The sequence below is a fragment of the Rhineura floridana genome, chromosome 4 (genome assembly GCF_030035675.1).
Source record: "Rhineura floridana isolate rRhiFlo1 chromosome 4, rRhiFlo1.hap2, whole genome shotgun sequence".
NCBI lineage: Eukaryota > Metazoa > Chordata > Lepidosauria > Squamata > Rhineuridae > Rhineura > Rhineura floridana.
In genome coordinates, this window is record NC_084483.1 from 159,062,272 (window position 1) to 159,078,186 (window position 15,915).

The window sequence follows — 15,915 nt, forward strand, 5'->3', positions numbered from 1 at the left end:
GGTGGGTGAGCTGGGAGGAGTTGATCTGACCCAGCTTTGCCTACCTGGATACTTGGTGCAACACCAGCACAGGCTGCAAAGACATGGGGGAGGGGTTGCTGTGGTCTACAGAACTTCCATCTCTGTCAAACATTCTGACTTGGAGCTGACTGTGAGGGCCTGCACCTGGTATCGGGCCAAGGACATGGTAAACTAGGGTTGCCAGTTGCCCAACAGCTTCTCTGACCAGGCTTGCAGAGGCCGTCTTAGCTGTGGTATTGGAGGAGCCCAGAGTGATAGTTCTGGGTGATTTCAGTGTCCATACTGAGGCTGCCTCTAGTGTTCTGGCTCGGGATTTCATGGCCTCCATGACAACCATGGGGCTATCTCAAGTTATCACCAGTCTGACACAATATGCAAGGCACACCCTTGAATTGGTTTTTGCTCCAGATGGAGGAAGGGGTGTTCTGGAGATAAGAGGGTGGATATCACCCCATTGTTATGGTCCGACTACTTCCTGGTGAAGTTTAGACTTATGGCTCCAATCCTCCCATGCAGGGGTGACAGACAGATTAAGATGGGCCACCCACAGAGACTAATGAAATCCACTGGATTCCTGAATGCCCTGGGGGAGTTCCCAGTAGATAGAGCAGGTGACCCTGTTGAAGACCTTGTGGAACAATGAGACACATTGGGCTCTTAACACGGTTGCCCCCTGACGGCTCTCTCCGACACTGTGGAAGTTGGTTTGCCCCTTGGTAAACCAGTGAACTAAGGGCAATGAAACAGGCCAGATGATGGCTAGAGAGCAAGTGGCGAAAGACATGCTGTGAGGCTGATCGGGCACAAGTAAAGCAGCATAACTGCACCTGCTGTGTGGCCGTGAGGGCAGTGAAGAAGGCCCTCTTCTGTGCCACCATCGCATCCTCAAGTAGCCATCCAGTGCAGCTTTTCCGTATTGTCAGGGGTCTGTGGACATCAACTCCAGGAAATGGAGTTTTAGACCCTTCAGAGGCCCACTGTGAATTGTTTGTGAGACAGTTTGAGGGTAAAGTTGCTTGCCTCCATAGCAATCTTGATGCCTCATCTACATCTATGGTAGTCCCAAGTGAGGTGTTCAGTGCAACCGTTCTTGGGAACGGTTTCAGTTGATGCAGCCTGATGACGTGGGCAAGGTGCTTGCAATGATGTAGCCAGAAATGTCTTCCCCTGACCTTTGCCCTTCTTGGCTTATTAAAGCTTGCCAAGGGGTATGACCCAGTGGATCCAGGGTGTGGTCAACACATCTTTGTAAGAGGGAGTGGGACCCAGCTGCCCTGAAAGGCAGTGCTCTGACCACTTCTGAAAAAGCCCATTCTGGACCCATTGGTTTGTGACAACTACAGTCTGGTCACAAATACCCCCTTTTTAGAGAAAGTGATCGAGAGGGTTGTGGCGCAGCAATTGCAAGTACTCTTGGATGAAACAGATTATCTTGACCAATTCCAATCTGAGTTCAGGTCTGGTTTGGGCTTGGTCACCCTGATGGATGACCTTTATTGGGAGAAAGACAGGGGGAATGTGATTCTGTTATTCTTTCTTGATCTCTCAGTGGATTTTGATACCATTGACCATGGTATCCTCCTGGGCGAACTTGGTGAGATGGGTATCAGAGGCACTGTTTTACAGTGGTCCCGATCCTATCTCCAGGGTCATTTTCAGAGAATAGCATTAGGTGATTGTCTTTCGGCCCCCAACAGTTGTGCTGTGGGTGCTGCAGGGTACCATCTTGTCCCCCATGCTGTTTAACATCTATATGAAGCTCCTGGGTGTGGGCATCAGGAGATCTGGGGCGTGGTGTCAGCAGTACACTGCTGATACCCATCTCTATTTTGCTGTAACATCTGAATCTGGAGAGGCCGTACAAGCCCTTGACCACTGCCTGGACTTCGTGGTGGGTGGTATGAGGGCCAGCAAATTGACTCTGAACCATACCAAGATGGAGGCTCTGTGGGTTGGTGGTTCACAAGTTTGAATAATTGGTCAATTGCCTGCTTTGGATGGGGGCGTACTTCCTCTGAAAGAGCAGGTTTGTAGTCTGGGGATGATCCTTGATCCATCTTTGTCACTAGAGGCCCAGGTGATCTCAGTGGCTAGGAGTGCCTTTTACCAGCTTTGACTGGCAAGACAGCTGCAGCCGTTTCTGGACCAGGAGAAAACTGTTGTCCAATGCTACTCTTACTAAGAATAAATTAGTTTGAATTAATGGACCTAAATTAATTGGGTCTATTAATTTCATTGGATCTATTCTGAGTAGAATTAACATTAGGTACAACCCTATCTGCCTTGGGTCTCTTCACCATTAATGAGCAGATTTAATCCATCCCTCTTCTATGAGAGGGGAAGTCTGGGTAATCATGCCTCAGAAGGCAGAAGAATGCCTCTCGATTGTACACCTTTTTACCTACACACTAGCATACCTGAAATAGTATTAGCAAAAGAAGGACCCTTCAGTGGTGTTGAATGCACTATTAGAATACATACCACCATATTTGTATAAAATTGCTGTGGTGTCATCACAGCATTTTGGCATAGTTACTGCTGTTGCATTTGAATAGATGTGATCCAATTTCAACATTAAAGTCCTGGTGGAACAAGTTATAGATTGGAATAAAAATAAATAATAAAGTTGTAAAGTCCTCCATCCCAGTTCTCCACACATGAATGCATCCAGCTAAGCTTCCTAGATCCATATTCACTAATAGGCAAGAAACCTTGCGGTTTAAGAACATACCTAGCCCATAGATATTTCTGTCAAACTTTAAAAAGCAAGGAAATTCAGCAGCTATAGTGCATGCCACCAGGGAAGCAGGAGGCCTGACCTCCTCTCTGAGATATTGTACTGCCCTACAAATTGGTCAAAATGCAAACACAATTTGTGTTGGTCTTTCACAGTCCAATCCATTTCCTGTGTAGCTTGGAAGAATTTGGTAACATGTGCCTCTGAGCATATGGTGAGTGGTGGCAACACCTGCCATCTTCAGCTATGGAGAATTACATTTTTGTATGTTTGTTGGTGTTCTCCCCTTGTTTCTTTCCTGTGTTACTATTGTTTCTACTATTGTTTCTACATTACTCATCCTAGGAATCTGTGTCAGATTTATTTTTATTAATTTCAAAGCCTTTTTATTGGTCAATGTCAGTGGTATTATTCCACAATTGTTTTTGGAGTTTCTTAGTGTATATTTTGCAGAGTGTTGCTGTGCTTCACATATTCACAGAAACAGAAGCAAAATAAAATGATTTACTATAGGAAACTTTACTAAAATTGCAAAGTAAATCGAACATATTTAATGTGACTGTGTGAACTATATCAACTGTATCTTAATATTGTTGCTTCCTTCCTGCTAAAACAAGAACAGCACAGCACATGTCTTCTTTCTATTATTTGGGCTGATTGCAGGTGTTGCCACCACTCACCATATGCTCAGAGGCACATGTTACCAAATTCTTGCAAGCTACACAGGAAGTAGATTGGATTGTGAAAGACCAACTCAAATTGTGTTTGCATTTTGACAAATTTGTGGGGCAGTACAATATCTGAGGCCATACTACCCTGAACAAGCCTGATCTCGTCTGATCTCGGAAGCCAAGTACTTGGTTAGTACTTGGATGGGAGACTGCTTTGGAATACCAGGTGCTGTACACTTAGAGGAAGGCAATGATAAACCACCTCTGAATACCTCTTACCATGAAAACCCTAAGAATATATCTAAAAAGATTCATAGGGTCTCCATAAGTCGCAATCAACTTGAAGGCATGCACCACCAACAAAACAATATCTGGGATAGGAGGTCAGGTCTCCTGCTCCCCAGGGCTGTAGAGTCGGTACGCCAGACCTTCGACTCCGACCCCTCTATTTTTCTACTGTCCGACTCTTTCATAAATGGCAAATGTATATTAACATCAGCTCCAGGGATTGGGCTCGTAGGAGTTGTAGTTCAAAAAAGTAACTTTTCCAAGCTCTGGATTCACGTGGTGGTGATGAAATGCCTTGTGCTACCATTTTACTACAGTGAATTTGTTATTACTAATTAATATACATTTGCCATTTATGAAGGAGTCGGAATCAGAGTCGGAGTCGGTACATTTCTACCGACTCCGACTCCACCCAAAATTGCTCCCGACTCCAACTCCACAGCCCTGCTGCTCCCCAGTGCATTCACTATAGCTGCCAAACTTCCATGCTTTTTAAAGTTTGATAGGAATATCTCTGGGCTATAGGTAAGTTCTTAAACTGCAAGGTTTTTTGCGTCTTAGTGGATTTCTCTGCTTTTTAATCCGGGAGGTAAGAAATGGGATCCTGTCTAACTTTGCTGAGAATGGATGCATGCTTATTGAGTTCAGTCGAATTTACTCCTCTGCAATCAAGCTTAGGATAGGTGAAACTGACCACGGGATGGGGAGGGAAGGGAAGGAGGGGGATGGGAGCAGGCAGGAGGGGGAGGAGAAGGGCAGATTAGATCATTTGCATGTTTATTGAGTTCAGTGAGATTTACTCCTGTGCAGTCATGCTTAGGATAGGTAAAACTGACTGGGAGGGAGGGCTGGAGTGGACAGGGGAGGAGGAAGAAGGAAGAGGGAAGGAGACAAGGAAGGGTGAGGAGAGGGGAAGGAGGGGAAAGTCAGGTCTGATCATTTGCATGTTTATTGAGTTCTGTGGGATTTACTCCCATACAATCGTGGTTAGGATAGATAAAACTGACCATGGAGGAGGAGAAGGGGGAGGGGAGAGGAGAGGAAAGGAGAAAGGGAGAGGAGGGGAGCAGAAGGAGGGGTAGGGGAAAAGAGGGGATTGGAAGGGAAGGGGCAAAAAGGAGGTGATGGGAGGAAGGAGGATGGGAGGGCAGGTTTGATCATTTGCATGCTTATTGAGTTCAATGGGAATTACTCCCATGCAACCATGCTTAAGATAGGTAAAACTGACCGGGGGGGAGGACGAGGGAAAGGAGGAGATTGGAAAGGGAGGGAGAGGGGAGGGAAGGGCAAAGGAAGGGGGAGGGAGAGGGAAGGGCAAAGGAAGGGGGAGGGAGAGGGAAGGAGAGAGGAGAAGGGGGTGAGTTTGATCATTTGCATACTTTTTGAGTTCAGTGGGATTTATTTTTGTGCAATCATGTTTAGGGTAGGTGAAACTGACCTGCAGAGGGGGGGAGTGGAGGAGATTGGTGGGTAGACACTGGGCAGAGGGGAAGCCCCTTTTGTTTCCAAAAGGAAAACATTGTGAACAGTATCATTGCTTTTCAGTGTTTCCCCCAACTTTTTATTCTATAGCAGGCGTATGTAGCCTCCCACCCCAATTTAAACCAAAGCTGTTTCTGGCCACATCCACACCAGGCCTTTATTTCACTTTAGACAGTCATGGCTTCTCCCAAAGAATCCTGGGAAGTGTAGTTAGTGAAGGGTGCTGAGAGTTGCTAGGAGATGCACCGTTCTCCTGACAGAGCTTCAGTCAGAGCACCTGACTGTTAAACCACTCTGGCCTCTGGAGCTCTGTCAGAGGAATAGGAGTCTCCTAACAACTCTCAGCACAAGCTACATTTCCCAGCATTGTTTTGGGGAAGCCATGACTGTTTAAAGTGAAATAAAGGTCTGGTGTGGGTGTGGCCCCCTGATTAGGCAAGCCCAGCAGCTGTGAGCCTGGCTTTTAGAACTCTGACAGTTGGTTCTTACTGAGCATGCCCAACTTTATAATTGAGTTCCCTGTAAAATTTCTTAAATAATTAAAACCAGCCAGGCATTTTAAAAAAATGTTAAACTGCAGAAGATGAAGGTCAGAGGATGGAGCAAGGTCAGTGATAGGATTACAGGTACTCTGTGAGCATGGCTGATTTTTAATTAATTTCAACAAATTATGAGAACTCTGATAGAAAACAGTCCAAAAGGTCTCTGGCTTTCTCTCTCTCTCTTTTTAGACTTTGAACAGTCAATTCTCTCTGACTGTTTTGTGTATTGCCATTAAAATTTAGAGCGTTGTTAAGCAAGCGTTTCTGAGTTCAGGACTATACATTTTGTAAGGTTTTGTTTTGAGTTGAGTTTATGGGAAGCATCAGAATGGCATGGGGGTATTTTCCATTTAACATTGCAGAATGTGAAAAATCCACGCTGACTATAGTATACAGCCACTCTTGTGGCTGTATAATGTAGGCACTTTATTAAAAGACTCCTGGATTCATTACATTTCCTGTAGAAGCTGTGAAACACTTCAAACTTTTGGAAACTGATGTAGTTTCTCTGTCCTTCCACCCCACCCATGATTCTCCATCAAACATGCACTGCTTTTCCATAGGAAGTGGGCCATCACTGTGGGTAACAGTTCCACCTATCGTGCGAAGGCAAGAATGTTTTTGAAGTCAAGACTAGGGACGTCATGCCCCTCCCACTCCCCAGTTCATTCTTGCCTTCGTACGAACAAGATTGGAATTTCACGTAGCATTTAGCTAAGTCTATCTCTCTTTAAAACCTTTTTTCCTTTTTTCCGTTTTTTGTGTCTAGCCTACTGAGGATCCCCTCAGAGACCGCGGCTGCGGCTCTCTTCCCCCTTTCCTCAAGGCTATTTAATTTCTTTTATTTCCTTGACTGGGGGCTCCCTCTGAGACCGCGGCTGCGGCTCTCTTTGTTTTGGCAGTTTCAAGCCCCCTCCCCCCCCCCGGCTCTGTCGTATCCGTAGCCAGGGGGCTCCCTCAGTGACCGCGGCTGCGGTTCTCTTTTTGATCGCTTTTGATCGCTTGTGAGGGAAGGGGAATCCCCCTCCCTCCCCCCCCGATCGTTACCACGGCTGCGGCTGATCCGATCTCTTGATCGCTTGTGAGGGAAGGGGAATCCACCCTCCTTCCCCCCCCGATCGTTGCCGCGGCTGCGGCTGATCCGATCTCAGCGGGAGCTTGCAGCTGCGGCTCCCGCTCTTACTCCTTACCGCAGATCGCCCTCGCTACGTGGCTTAAATCCCACTGCGAAGGGCTTTACAGACCGCTATTGCGGCTCTCTCTGCGGCCGCTGCCGTTTTTTGCCTCTTCCTGCCCTTCCAGAGTTTTTCCAGAGCCGCTACTGCGGCTTTCGGCGAGTCCGTGCTGGGCAGCCCTTCTCCCAGTTCGCTTCCGACGGCCGCCATTGCTCCTTCTTCCTCAGCCCCCTTTTGATCGTTTTTTTCCCGCCCGTTTTTCTGGGCGCCATTTTTTGAAATTCAAAATTCCCGCCTTTTTCGTTACCATTTTTTAAGCATCGGATACCTCCCCTGCAGGCTATCTATCTGTATGTTTGTGTATATGTGCTGCTGACAAATTTACACAAGGCTGATTTACACACATTTTTACTGTGGCTGTAATCATAGTGGCTGAATTGTATTATTAAGGCTGGAGCTCCAATCCTAGTGGGCTGGATTGTATTATCAAGGCTGGAGCTTTAATCCTAGTGGCTGGATTACATTATCAAGGCTGGAGTTTTAATCCTAGTGGCTGGATTACATTATCAAGGCTGGAGCTTTAATCCTAGTGGCTGGATTACATTATCAAGGCTGGAGCTTTAATATCAGTGGCTGACTTGTACTAAATCTGATTTACATTACATATCCTGCCCCCTATGGGGCTGTGAACAAGCCAAAAACCCAGCCTACAGCACTAATCTGAGTGTACCAACTCTAAAACAGCCTATATTATATTAACGTTGATACCTCTGTGCATTCTGCCCCCTCTGTGGCAGTGCATTCGCCATCTGCCAGTGTATCCTACCCCCTCCGTGGTAGTACGCTGTGCCAGTTCGGGTCTTTACATCCTGCCCCCTCCGTGGCAGTGTACTGCACCCAGGTTCATATAAGATGGCAGAACAGCCAGGCATGTCACCATCAACACACATGGTGCCAGATCAGCCAGACATGCCACAATCAGCCAAGCCACAACATACTAACACGTCTAAGACCAGACATGCCAAAGCACTGGCTAAGACAAAACATCTTTCCAGCCATAGTAAACCAAAGCGCCCTCGTTATGTCTCTGTGCCAACAACCACCACAGCACAGACACACATAAGTGATATTTTCCATTCTCCTGCTCCTGCCTCTGACGAGGAAGAGTTTGTTGGCTTTCCCCCTCACGGTTCGCCTAACGAACCTACCTCTGGCTTACCGCCTCAGACATCTGTTCCAATAGCCCACCAGGCACATACATCTCACACATCTGGTCTGCAGCTGTCTCCTGATTTCCTCTCCCAACTCCAAGCCATGCTGGCTTATTTCACACAAATGCAGTCACTACCACAGGTTCCTGCCAGACCCCCACTCAACATGGACCAACGCGCGTTCCATGCTGCTCATCCTTCCTGCTCGCCAGATCCCTTCGATTTAGCCAGAGGCAGATGTACGGACGAAGCCTCGTATGTGGAGGAGTTAACTTTCACTGACCATGTTGAAGGAGACGACTGGAGCGACTATTCAGATCATGAGGAGGATACATCGTATCGCTTGTTCAATACCTCAGATTACCAACCGCTCGCACGTAGGGTACTTCATACCCTTGGTCTCCAGACTGCGCCCTCAACTTCGTCCGCTCCAACTCTCAAAGGGGCCAAGGTCCTCAAATCCCCTGCACCTACTGAACACTACATCCCGGTGCCGGACCCAATTGCCAAATTAGCTTCCGAAGAATGGGCCCACCCGCTCAAAGCTCGACGCTTCAAGAACATGGCTGACAGACTTTACGCCCTAGCCCCAGACTTCGCCACCAAGTTAGATGTCCCTGGCATAGATGAACCGATCGCTCGCCTCGTTTCACGATCTATCTTGCCCAGGGAAGGGGAATCCCACCTAAAAGATACTACTGAACGTCGAATAGACTTCGCCCTCCGCAAGAACCACGAGGCCACTGCCCTAGCCATGCGTGCCTCTGCCTCAGCCTCCATCTTCTCCAGAGCATCTATGATGTGGCTGGATGACCTTCTAGAGGACGATAACCCTGATCCTGTCACCCTCAGAAGAGCACTATTGAAGTTACGTAAGACAGCAGCCTTTGTGGCCGATGCCACTTTGGATGCCACCCAATTAGGGGCACGAGCCATGACGACTCAAATAGTCGCTCGTCGCACCCTCTGGCTTCGCCACTGGCAAGCTGATTCAGCGGCTAGATTGAACCTGTCCAAGGCTCCTTACTCCGGATCTCTACTCTTCGGTGAGGAAGCTCTAAAGGCAGTTCTGGTTGATCCAAAAGACGCCCACAAACCGGTTCTAGCCACAATCAAGAACATCGAGCACAGGCCCCTCAGGCGATTTCCCTCCTTTCGTTCTAACCAGCCCTTTCGAGGAACGCGACCAGGAGGACGAGGCCGCGATTTCAGACCCTATGATTCCAACGCATTCAGGGGCTCCTGGAACCGACGCCCCCAGGGCAGAGGTCAGTACCAAGGGCGCAGGGGCAACTCATCGTCCTCATATAGGGGAGGTCCTCGCCTACACAAGTAGTATTAACGCCATCCCCATAGGTGGCAGATTACTTAATTTTGGAGATCGATGGCTGTGCCTTACTACGGTCCCCTGGATCAGGGACCTCTTCACTTATGGCTATACCATAGAGTTCTGGGCAACCCCATCAGACAGATTCCACCCGTCTCCTTGCCCAAGGGCACCAGCCAGGCACAACATCATGCAGACAGCTATACATCACCTCTTGCACATAGCGGCAATAGAGCCAGTTCCCACAACTGAGAGATCGGAAGGGGTGTACTCCCTCCTATTTGCTGTGCCAAAACGAGATTTATCTTGGAGGGCGGTATTGGACCTCAAGTTTGTCAACCGTTTTGTAACATACCGCAGGTTCAAAATGGAATCTCTCCATTCCATTACCGAGAGTCTGCATGAAGGAGACTTCCTGGCTTCTATCGACCTTAAGGAAGCGTATCTCCATGTACCCATTTGCATAGCCCACAGAAAGTTTCTTCGGTTTGCCTTTGGCCACCAACATTTTCAATACAGAGCGATGCCATTTGGCCTCTCCTCTGCTCCAAGAGTATTTTCCAAGGTGCTACTCATCCTAGTGGCTTACCTTCGGACCCAAGGGGTTCATATCTACCCATATTTGGACGATCTGCTTATACGGGCCAAATCTGAAGAGCTGGCTCATCATCATTTAATGATCACCCTCAATGTTTTGCAGACCTACGGCTGGCTGGTCAACTTCGACAAAAGCCATCTCCAACCAACCCAACGCCTACTACATCTTGGGGCAATGTTGGACACCCTGCAGGCAATGGTCTTCCTGTCTCCAGATCGCATCACTGCCATCACAAGCATCGCAAGGTCCCTGATGCAACAAACATCCGCAGACGTCATGCTTCTCGCCAGAGCGCTCGGGATGTTTATCTCCACAATCCACATTGTACCCTGGGCTCGAGCTCACACTCGGCCCCTTCAGTGGACTCTGTTGCCTTTTCAATAAGACATTGCCAGCTCCAACCATCGCAAAGTTCGTTTGAGCCCCGCTCTGCGCCTCTCCTTCCGCTGGTGGACCAAGGTTCAACACCTCTCCAAGGGCACGTCGTTCAGAGAACCCCGCAGAACCGTCGTGACCACAGACGCCAGCCTCATAGGTTGGGGAGCCCACTGCAACTCCCAGTATGTTCAGGGGGTTTGGCCCAACGCAGAGCGAGCTCGAAGCATCAACTGGCTGGAACTAAAGGCTGTCCACTTGGCTCTATGTCATTTTCAGTCTCTGTTCCCTTTGCATCATGTGCTCATTCGAACAGACAACACGTGTGTAAAATCACATTTGAACAGACAAGGGGGCACCAGGTCTCGTCCTCTGCAGGACTTAGCCTCCCTCATCTTTGTCTGGGCAGAACAACATCTACAATCCCTGAAAGCAGAGCACCTCAAAGGGATTTGGAATGTGACAGCAGACTGGCTCAGCAGACAACAGGTCTTCCCGGGAGAATGGAAACTTCATCCAGCCATTTTCCATCGTCTCCAGTGTCGGTTCGGCGCCCTCTCAGTCGACCTGTTTGCTTCCAGTCACAATTGCCAGCTTCCCAGGTACTTTGCCCGATACCTGGACTCAACAGCAGAAGCAGTGGATGCTCTGACAACACCGTGGCCAGACGGTCTATTGTACGCCTTTCCTCCCATACCATTGTTAGCCAAAACCTTGAGGAAGGCGCGAACCGAAAGGGCACAGTTGGTTCTGATAGCACCATTTTGGCCACGCCGTCCGTGGTTCTCACTTCTGGCAATGTCAATGATGGACCCTTGGACACTTCCAGTAACGCCAGACCTCTTATCCCAGGGTCCAGTACTGCACCAGGACCCTACTTGGCTCAATCTAACAGCGTGGTGTTTGAACGGAGACACTTGAGGTCAGCTGGACTGTCTGACGCTGTGATTGATATTATTTTGGCCTCGAGAAGACCATCTACCACTCGCATTTATCAACATACCTGGGTGGCTTTCTCCAAGTGGTGTCAGTCCCACCACCACGATCCATCCCAGGCCAATGTGCACCAGGTGCTCCAATTTCTCCATAGTGGCTTTATGATGGGACTTCGACCCAACACTCTACGTCGACATGCGTCTACTCTGTCATCCATTCTCTCAGTGTCCTCTCCTGGAGATCATATTTCCTCACATCCGTTCATCAAACGTTTTTTGAGGGGAGTCGCCCTACGCTCTCCGGCTGTTGTCCATCGGTTCCCCTCATGGAGTTTGCCGAAAGTTCTGCAGGCTTTGCAACGCCCTCCGTTTGAACCCATCAGAACTGTGCCCCTACGTATTCTGTCCTTCAAGGTCCTGTTTCTGATTGCAATCACATCTGCCAGACGCGTTTCGGAGTTGGGCGCATTGTCTTCCGCTAGACACCTCTGCGTCTTCCATAAGGACTCTGTTGTGCTGAAGACTGACCCTTCCTTTCGTCCCAAGGTCGATTCAGTTTTTCATTGCAACCAGGACATTGTTTTGCCTTCCTTTTGCCCGAATCCTACCCATCCTCTCGAGAAGGCTTGGCATTCGTTGGATGTCCGGAGGGCTCTCAAGACCTACCTGTCTAGGACCCAAGAGATTCGACGAACGGAGTCTCTGTTTGTATCCTTTCATCCAGGGTCTATGGGGCATAAAGTATCCAATCCTACCTTATCCCGTTGGTTAAGGGCATGCATTACCTTAGCATATGAGTCCCTGAAGCTGCCAGTTCCTGCTAGTATAACAGCTCATTCTACTAGGTCAGCTGCCACTTCGGCTGCTTTTGCTACTAATGCTCCTGTTGCCGATATTTGTAGGGCCGCAGTCTGGTCTTCCCCACACTCGTTTATAAGACATTATAAAATTGATCGTTATGCCTCTGCTGATGCTTCTTTTGGCAGACGAGTGTTGCAACAGGTTCTTAATGAGGATTAACATGTGGGTGGTCCCTCCCTATATGGGTTGCTTTGGTACATCCCACAGTGATGGCCCACTTCCTATGGAAAATGTACCATTGGTCTCACCTGAAAGGTGATTTTCATAGGAAGGGGCCATCACGACCCTCCCAGTTGGAGGATGACTAGTGATTTTATCAATGGGTTATATGTTATTGTTTCCATATTATATTTAAATGTAAGAGTGAAGTCAAGACTTTTAGTTCTGTTATGTTATGTAGTTAGGTTAGAGTCATGTTGTTATGCATGTGACTATTATGTTATTTTCCTGGCGGGCCTGTTGGCCTTGTTCTTGTATTTTTAGATATCTCTTTTAGACTCGCTACGAATGAACTGGAGAGTGGGAGGGGCATGACGTCCCTAGTCTTGACTTCAAAAACATTCTTGCCTTCGCACGATAGGTGGAACTGTTACCCACAGTGATGGCCCCTTCCTATGAAAATCACCTTTCAGGTGAGACCAATGGTACAATCCCTCCTCCTTCCATCTTAAGTGGATATGGCTTTACCAGGGCTCAGTATAGAAGTGGGGCTGTTTCACTCATGTCCTTCTTACATGCTTCCTACAGGCATATTTTTGTCCACTGTGAGAATAGGGTATTGGACTAGGTGTTCTGATCCAGGACAGCATTTGTGCTCTTTTCAAATATTAAGTGACAGCTTCCATTAAACAAGTATGAAGTTTTACTTTATAGTTTACTTTTTTTATATTCCAAGGAACATAGAATAAAATGAATTGATAGCTATCCTTATTAAAGGTAAAATGGATTATGCAGTGGCCATAGTGATTTCAATTCCATATCTTTGGCTTTGTTAATCATAAAAATATAAGCCCTCATAATAATTTATAATAATTTTGCAAGTTCTTATGTAAAAAGTTTTAACAACTTGAAACTGAAATCAACAAAGTTTAGTGTATATATACCCAAGTTGCTCTTTAGAAGACTTACCCATCATTTCACACTGCAGATTATTTCACATACCTTATTTTATAAAATATATCAGTATACTTGTATTTTAGAAAAAAAAGTTATGATGGTGAAAGGGAATAGATGGGATGATTAACCCCTGTTGTGTTAAAGAGAATTAGATAATTCTTCTGTGTTATAAGATTGATTGGGATATATTTGCTATCCATCACACATTTAGGTTTAGAACCATGCATATCCTCAGCATTGATTCTGTTGTGTGGTATCTCACACTATTTATTTATCAAGGCTTACAATACTAAAACATCAGTTTCAATAAACAGAACTTTTGCAGGACTTTACTTTCCTAAGATGAATCACAAACATGTTATCTTGTTCCTTAGTCCTTCAAAGTGTAGGAGAATATATAGTTAAGCTTCATATCATTTTCTTGAGATTTCTGAGAAAAAATAGTAAAAAAATTCAAACTGATTTGAGAATCATTTGGTGTACACCGTATGATACACTTGCTTCTTCAACTAGCAAAGTTTTAATAGATATCCATGCTCACTCTTATCCTCCTCTAAAACTGGAGGGAATCTGGCAGCAAGGTTTATGAATCTTAAAAAACATCTGATTTACATGGTTCACAACCTTCCGGGCTGTTTCTGCAGCAAAGTATAGTCAGTAGATTATCCTTTCCTCTAAGGATATTGGGATGTATCCAATGGTTGCATGAACAGAAGGCAACTCATGCAGCCAATCTTTTCCTCCTCTCCTCTGTAGGCAACCATACTCCTTGAAAAGCCTCTGCAGAGTCTTGGGAAGAATCTACTAAACATTTTGCTTTGTGTTGTATGGGGGTAAAGTCAGAGGGGAGAAATTGTCAAAAATCAGACGGCAGAATTTTGCAGGAGTGGAGGTTTGCTGCTGCAAGATTTCTCCCTCCCACTGCAGTCCCGTATGACACAGCCCACCATATAGTAGGTCTCACTGACCCTCCAGAGAGGCTTTTTGGAGGTGCAAGTGGCTGCAGGAGGGAGAAAGGGAAAGATCTGTTGTGTAGGCTGTAGTCTTGCTGCCATTGTCCATGCTCTGATAACCTCCCACTTATACATGGGACTATCTTTGAGAACAGTCCAGAAACTTCAGCTGCTCCAAATCTGGAAAGCAAGGATATTATGGGAACTGTAGTCCAGCAGCAAGGACTGGATGATATGACCATATTGTGCCAGTGGTTTTCCATCTGCACTGGCTGCTAATCTATTTCTGAGACCAATCCTGGTTTCATTTTTCCATCTCCCGTTCCCCACAATACCTCCACTAGCTGTTGAGGTGCATACACGTTTGGATTACTGGAACTGATTAGTAGAAAATTATTATTATTATTAGAATTAGAATTAGAGTTTATTACCCACCCTTCACCCAAAGGTCCCAGGGTGACTTACAACTTTCTTAAACACATAGTTAGAAACAGTTAAAAACAACCTAAACATCACAGAAAATAGGGTGGGTCCATATCAGCAGTGAAAGTGCATTGCTTTATATATGTAGAGGAAAGATTTTCTCCCAAGACTGGCAGCTCCAGGGAACATCATCAGTTCAGTGTACAAATATTACAACAATAAGTGCAATAAGATCTGCATTGGCAGTTGGAGCTCCCAGGAGGCTGGGGAAGAATAATAGAATTATGCAATCATAGAGTTGGAAGGGTCCTATAAGGCCATCAAGTCCAACCCCCTGCTCAATGCAGGAATCCAAATCAAAGCATTCCTGACAGATGGCTGTCCAGCTGCCTCTTGAATGCCTCCAGCGTCAGAGAGCCCACTACCTCTCTAGGTAATTGGTTCCATTGTCATATGGCTCTAACAGTTAGGAAGTTTTTCCTGATGTCCATTCGAAATCTGGCTTCCTGCAACTTGAGCCCATTATTCCGTGTCCTGCACTCTGGGATGATCGAGAAGAGATCCCGGCCCTCCTCTGTGTGACAACCTTTCATGTACTTGAAGAGTGCTATCATATGTCCCCTCAGTCTTCTCTTCTCCAGGCTAAACATGCCCAGTTCTTTCAGTCTCTCCTCATAGGGCTTTGTTTCCAGTCCCCTGATCATCTTTGTTGCCCTTCTCTGAACCCGTTCCAGTTTTTCTGCATCCTTCTTGAAATGCGGAGACCAGAACTGGACACAGTATTCAAGATGAGGCCTAACCAGTGCTGAATAGAGGGGAGCTAGTACTTCACGCAATTTGGAAACTATACTTCTGTTAATGCAGTCTAAGAGGACTTGCCGTCATCGCCCTCCCCAGCACTTTCCTTTTTGCTGCTGTTGGTCTCCTCTGGAGGAGAGAAGAGGGAGCCAGCAGTAGGTCATCTAGCCTGGTGAGAGGAACCCTCCTCTTGAGCTGTGTTTAAGGCAGGCTCCTAAAGCTCCTTGGAGTTCAGCAAGACGAGCACCTGGAACTTTATTGTCTGTTAGCTTTCTTTCATTTTCTTCTTTTGTACTTATGTGTAAATCTAGATTAGTTTTGTAATACTGGATTTATTTTATGTTTGTTAAATTGCTGGGTTTTGTCCCATTTGAATTTATTATGGAATGATCACCCTGAGGA

At 46.7% G+C, this 15,915-nt stretch overlaps 2 protein-coding genes across 4 annotated transcripts in view; both read left to right on the forward strand.

Moving 5' to 3' along the window:
• BABAM2 (BRISC and BRCA1 A complex member 2) overlaps positions 1 to 15,915 on the forward strand; it is a 227,782-nt gene that overhangs the window by 103,424 nt on the left and 108,443 nt on the right. The gene's annotated exons all lie outside the window — the stretch shown is intronic.
• Positions 7,047 to 12,956, forward strand: LOC133383717 (uncharacterized). Its single transcript, XM_061624938.1, has 2 exons — positions 7,047 to 9,395; positions 10,155 to 12,956. The coding sequence occupies exons 1-2, from the start codon at positions 7,829 to 7,831 to the stop codon at positions 12,380 to 12,382; spliced, it is 3,795 nt and encodes a 1,264-aa protein (XP_061480922.1). The 5' UTR covers positions 7,047 to 7,828; the 3' UTR covers positions 12,383 to 12,956.

What these genes read in the sequence shown, in the direction of transcription:
- LOC133383717 (XM_061624938.1), top strand. Translation starts at nt 7,829, where the DNA reads ATGGCAGAACAGCCAGGCATGTCACCATCAACACACATGGTGCCAGAT. An exon ending in CCGACGCCCCCAGGGCAGAG is followed by an intron (nt 9,396 to 10,154) that starts GTCAGTACCAAG and finishes AATGTTTTGCAG; the next exon opens with ACCTACGGCTGGCTGGTCAA.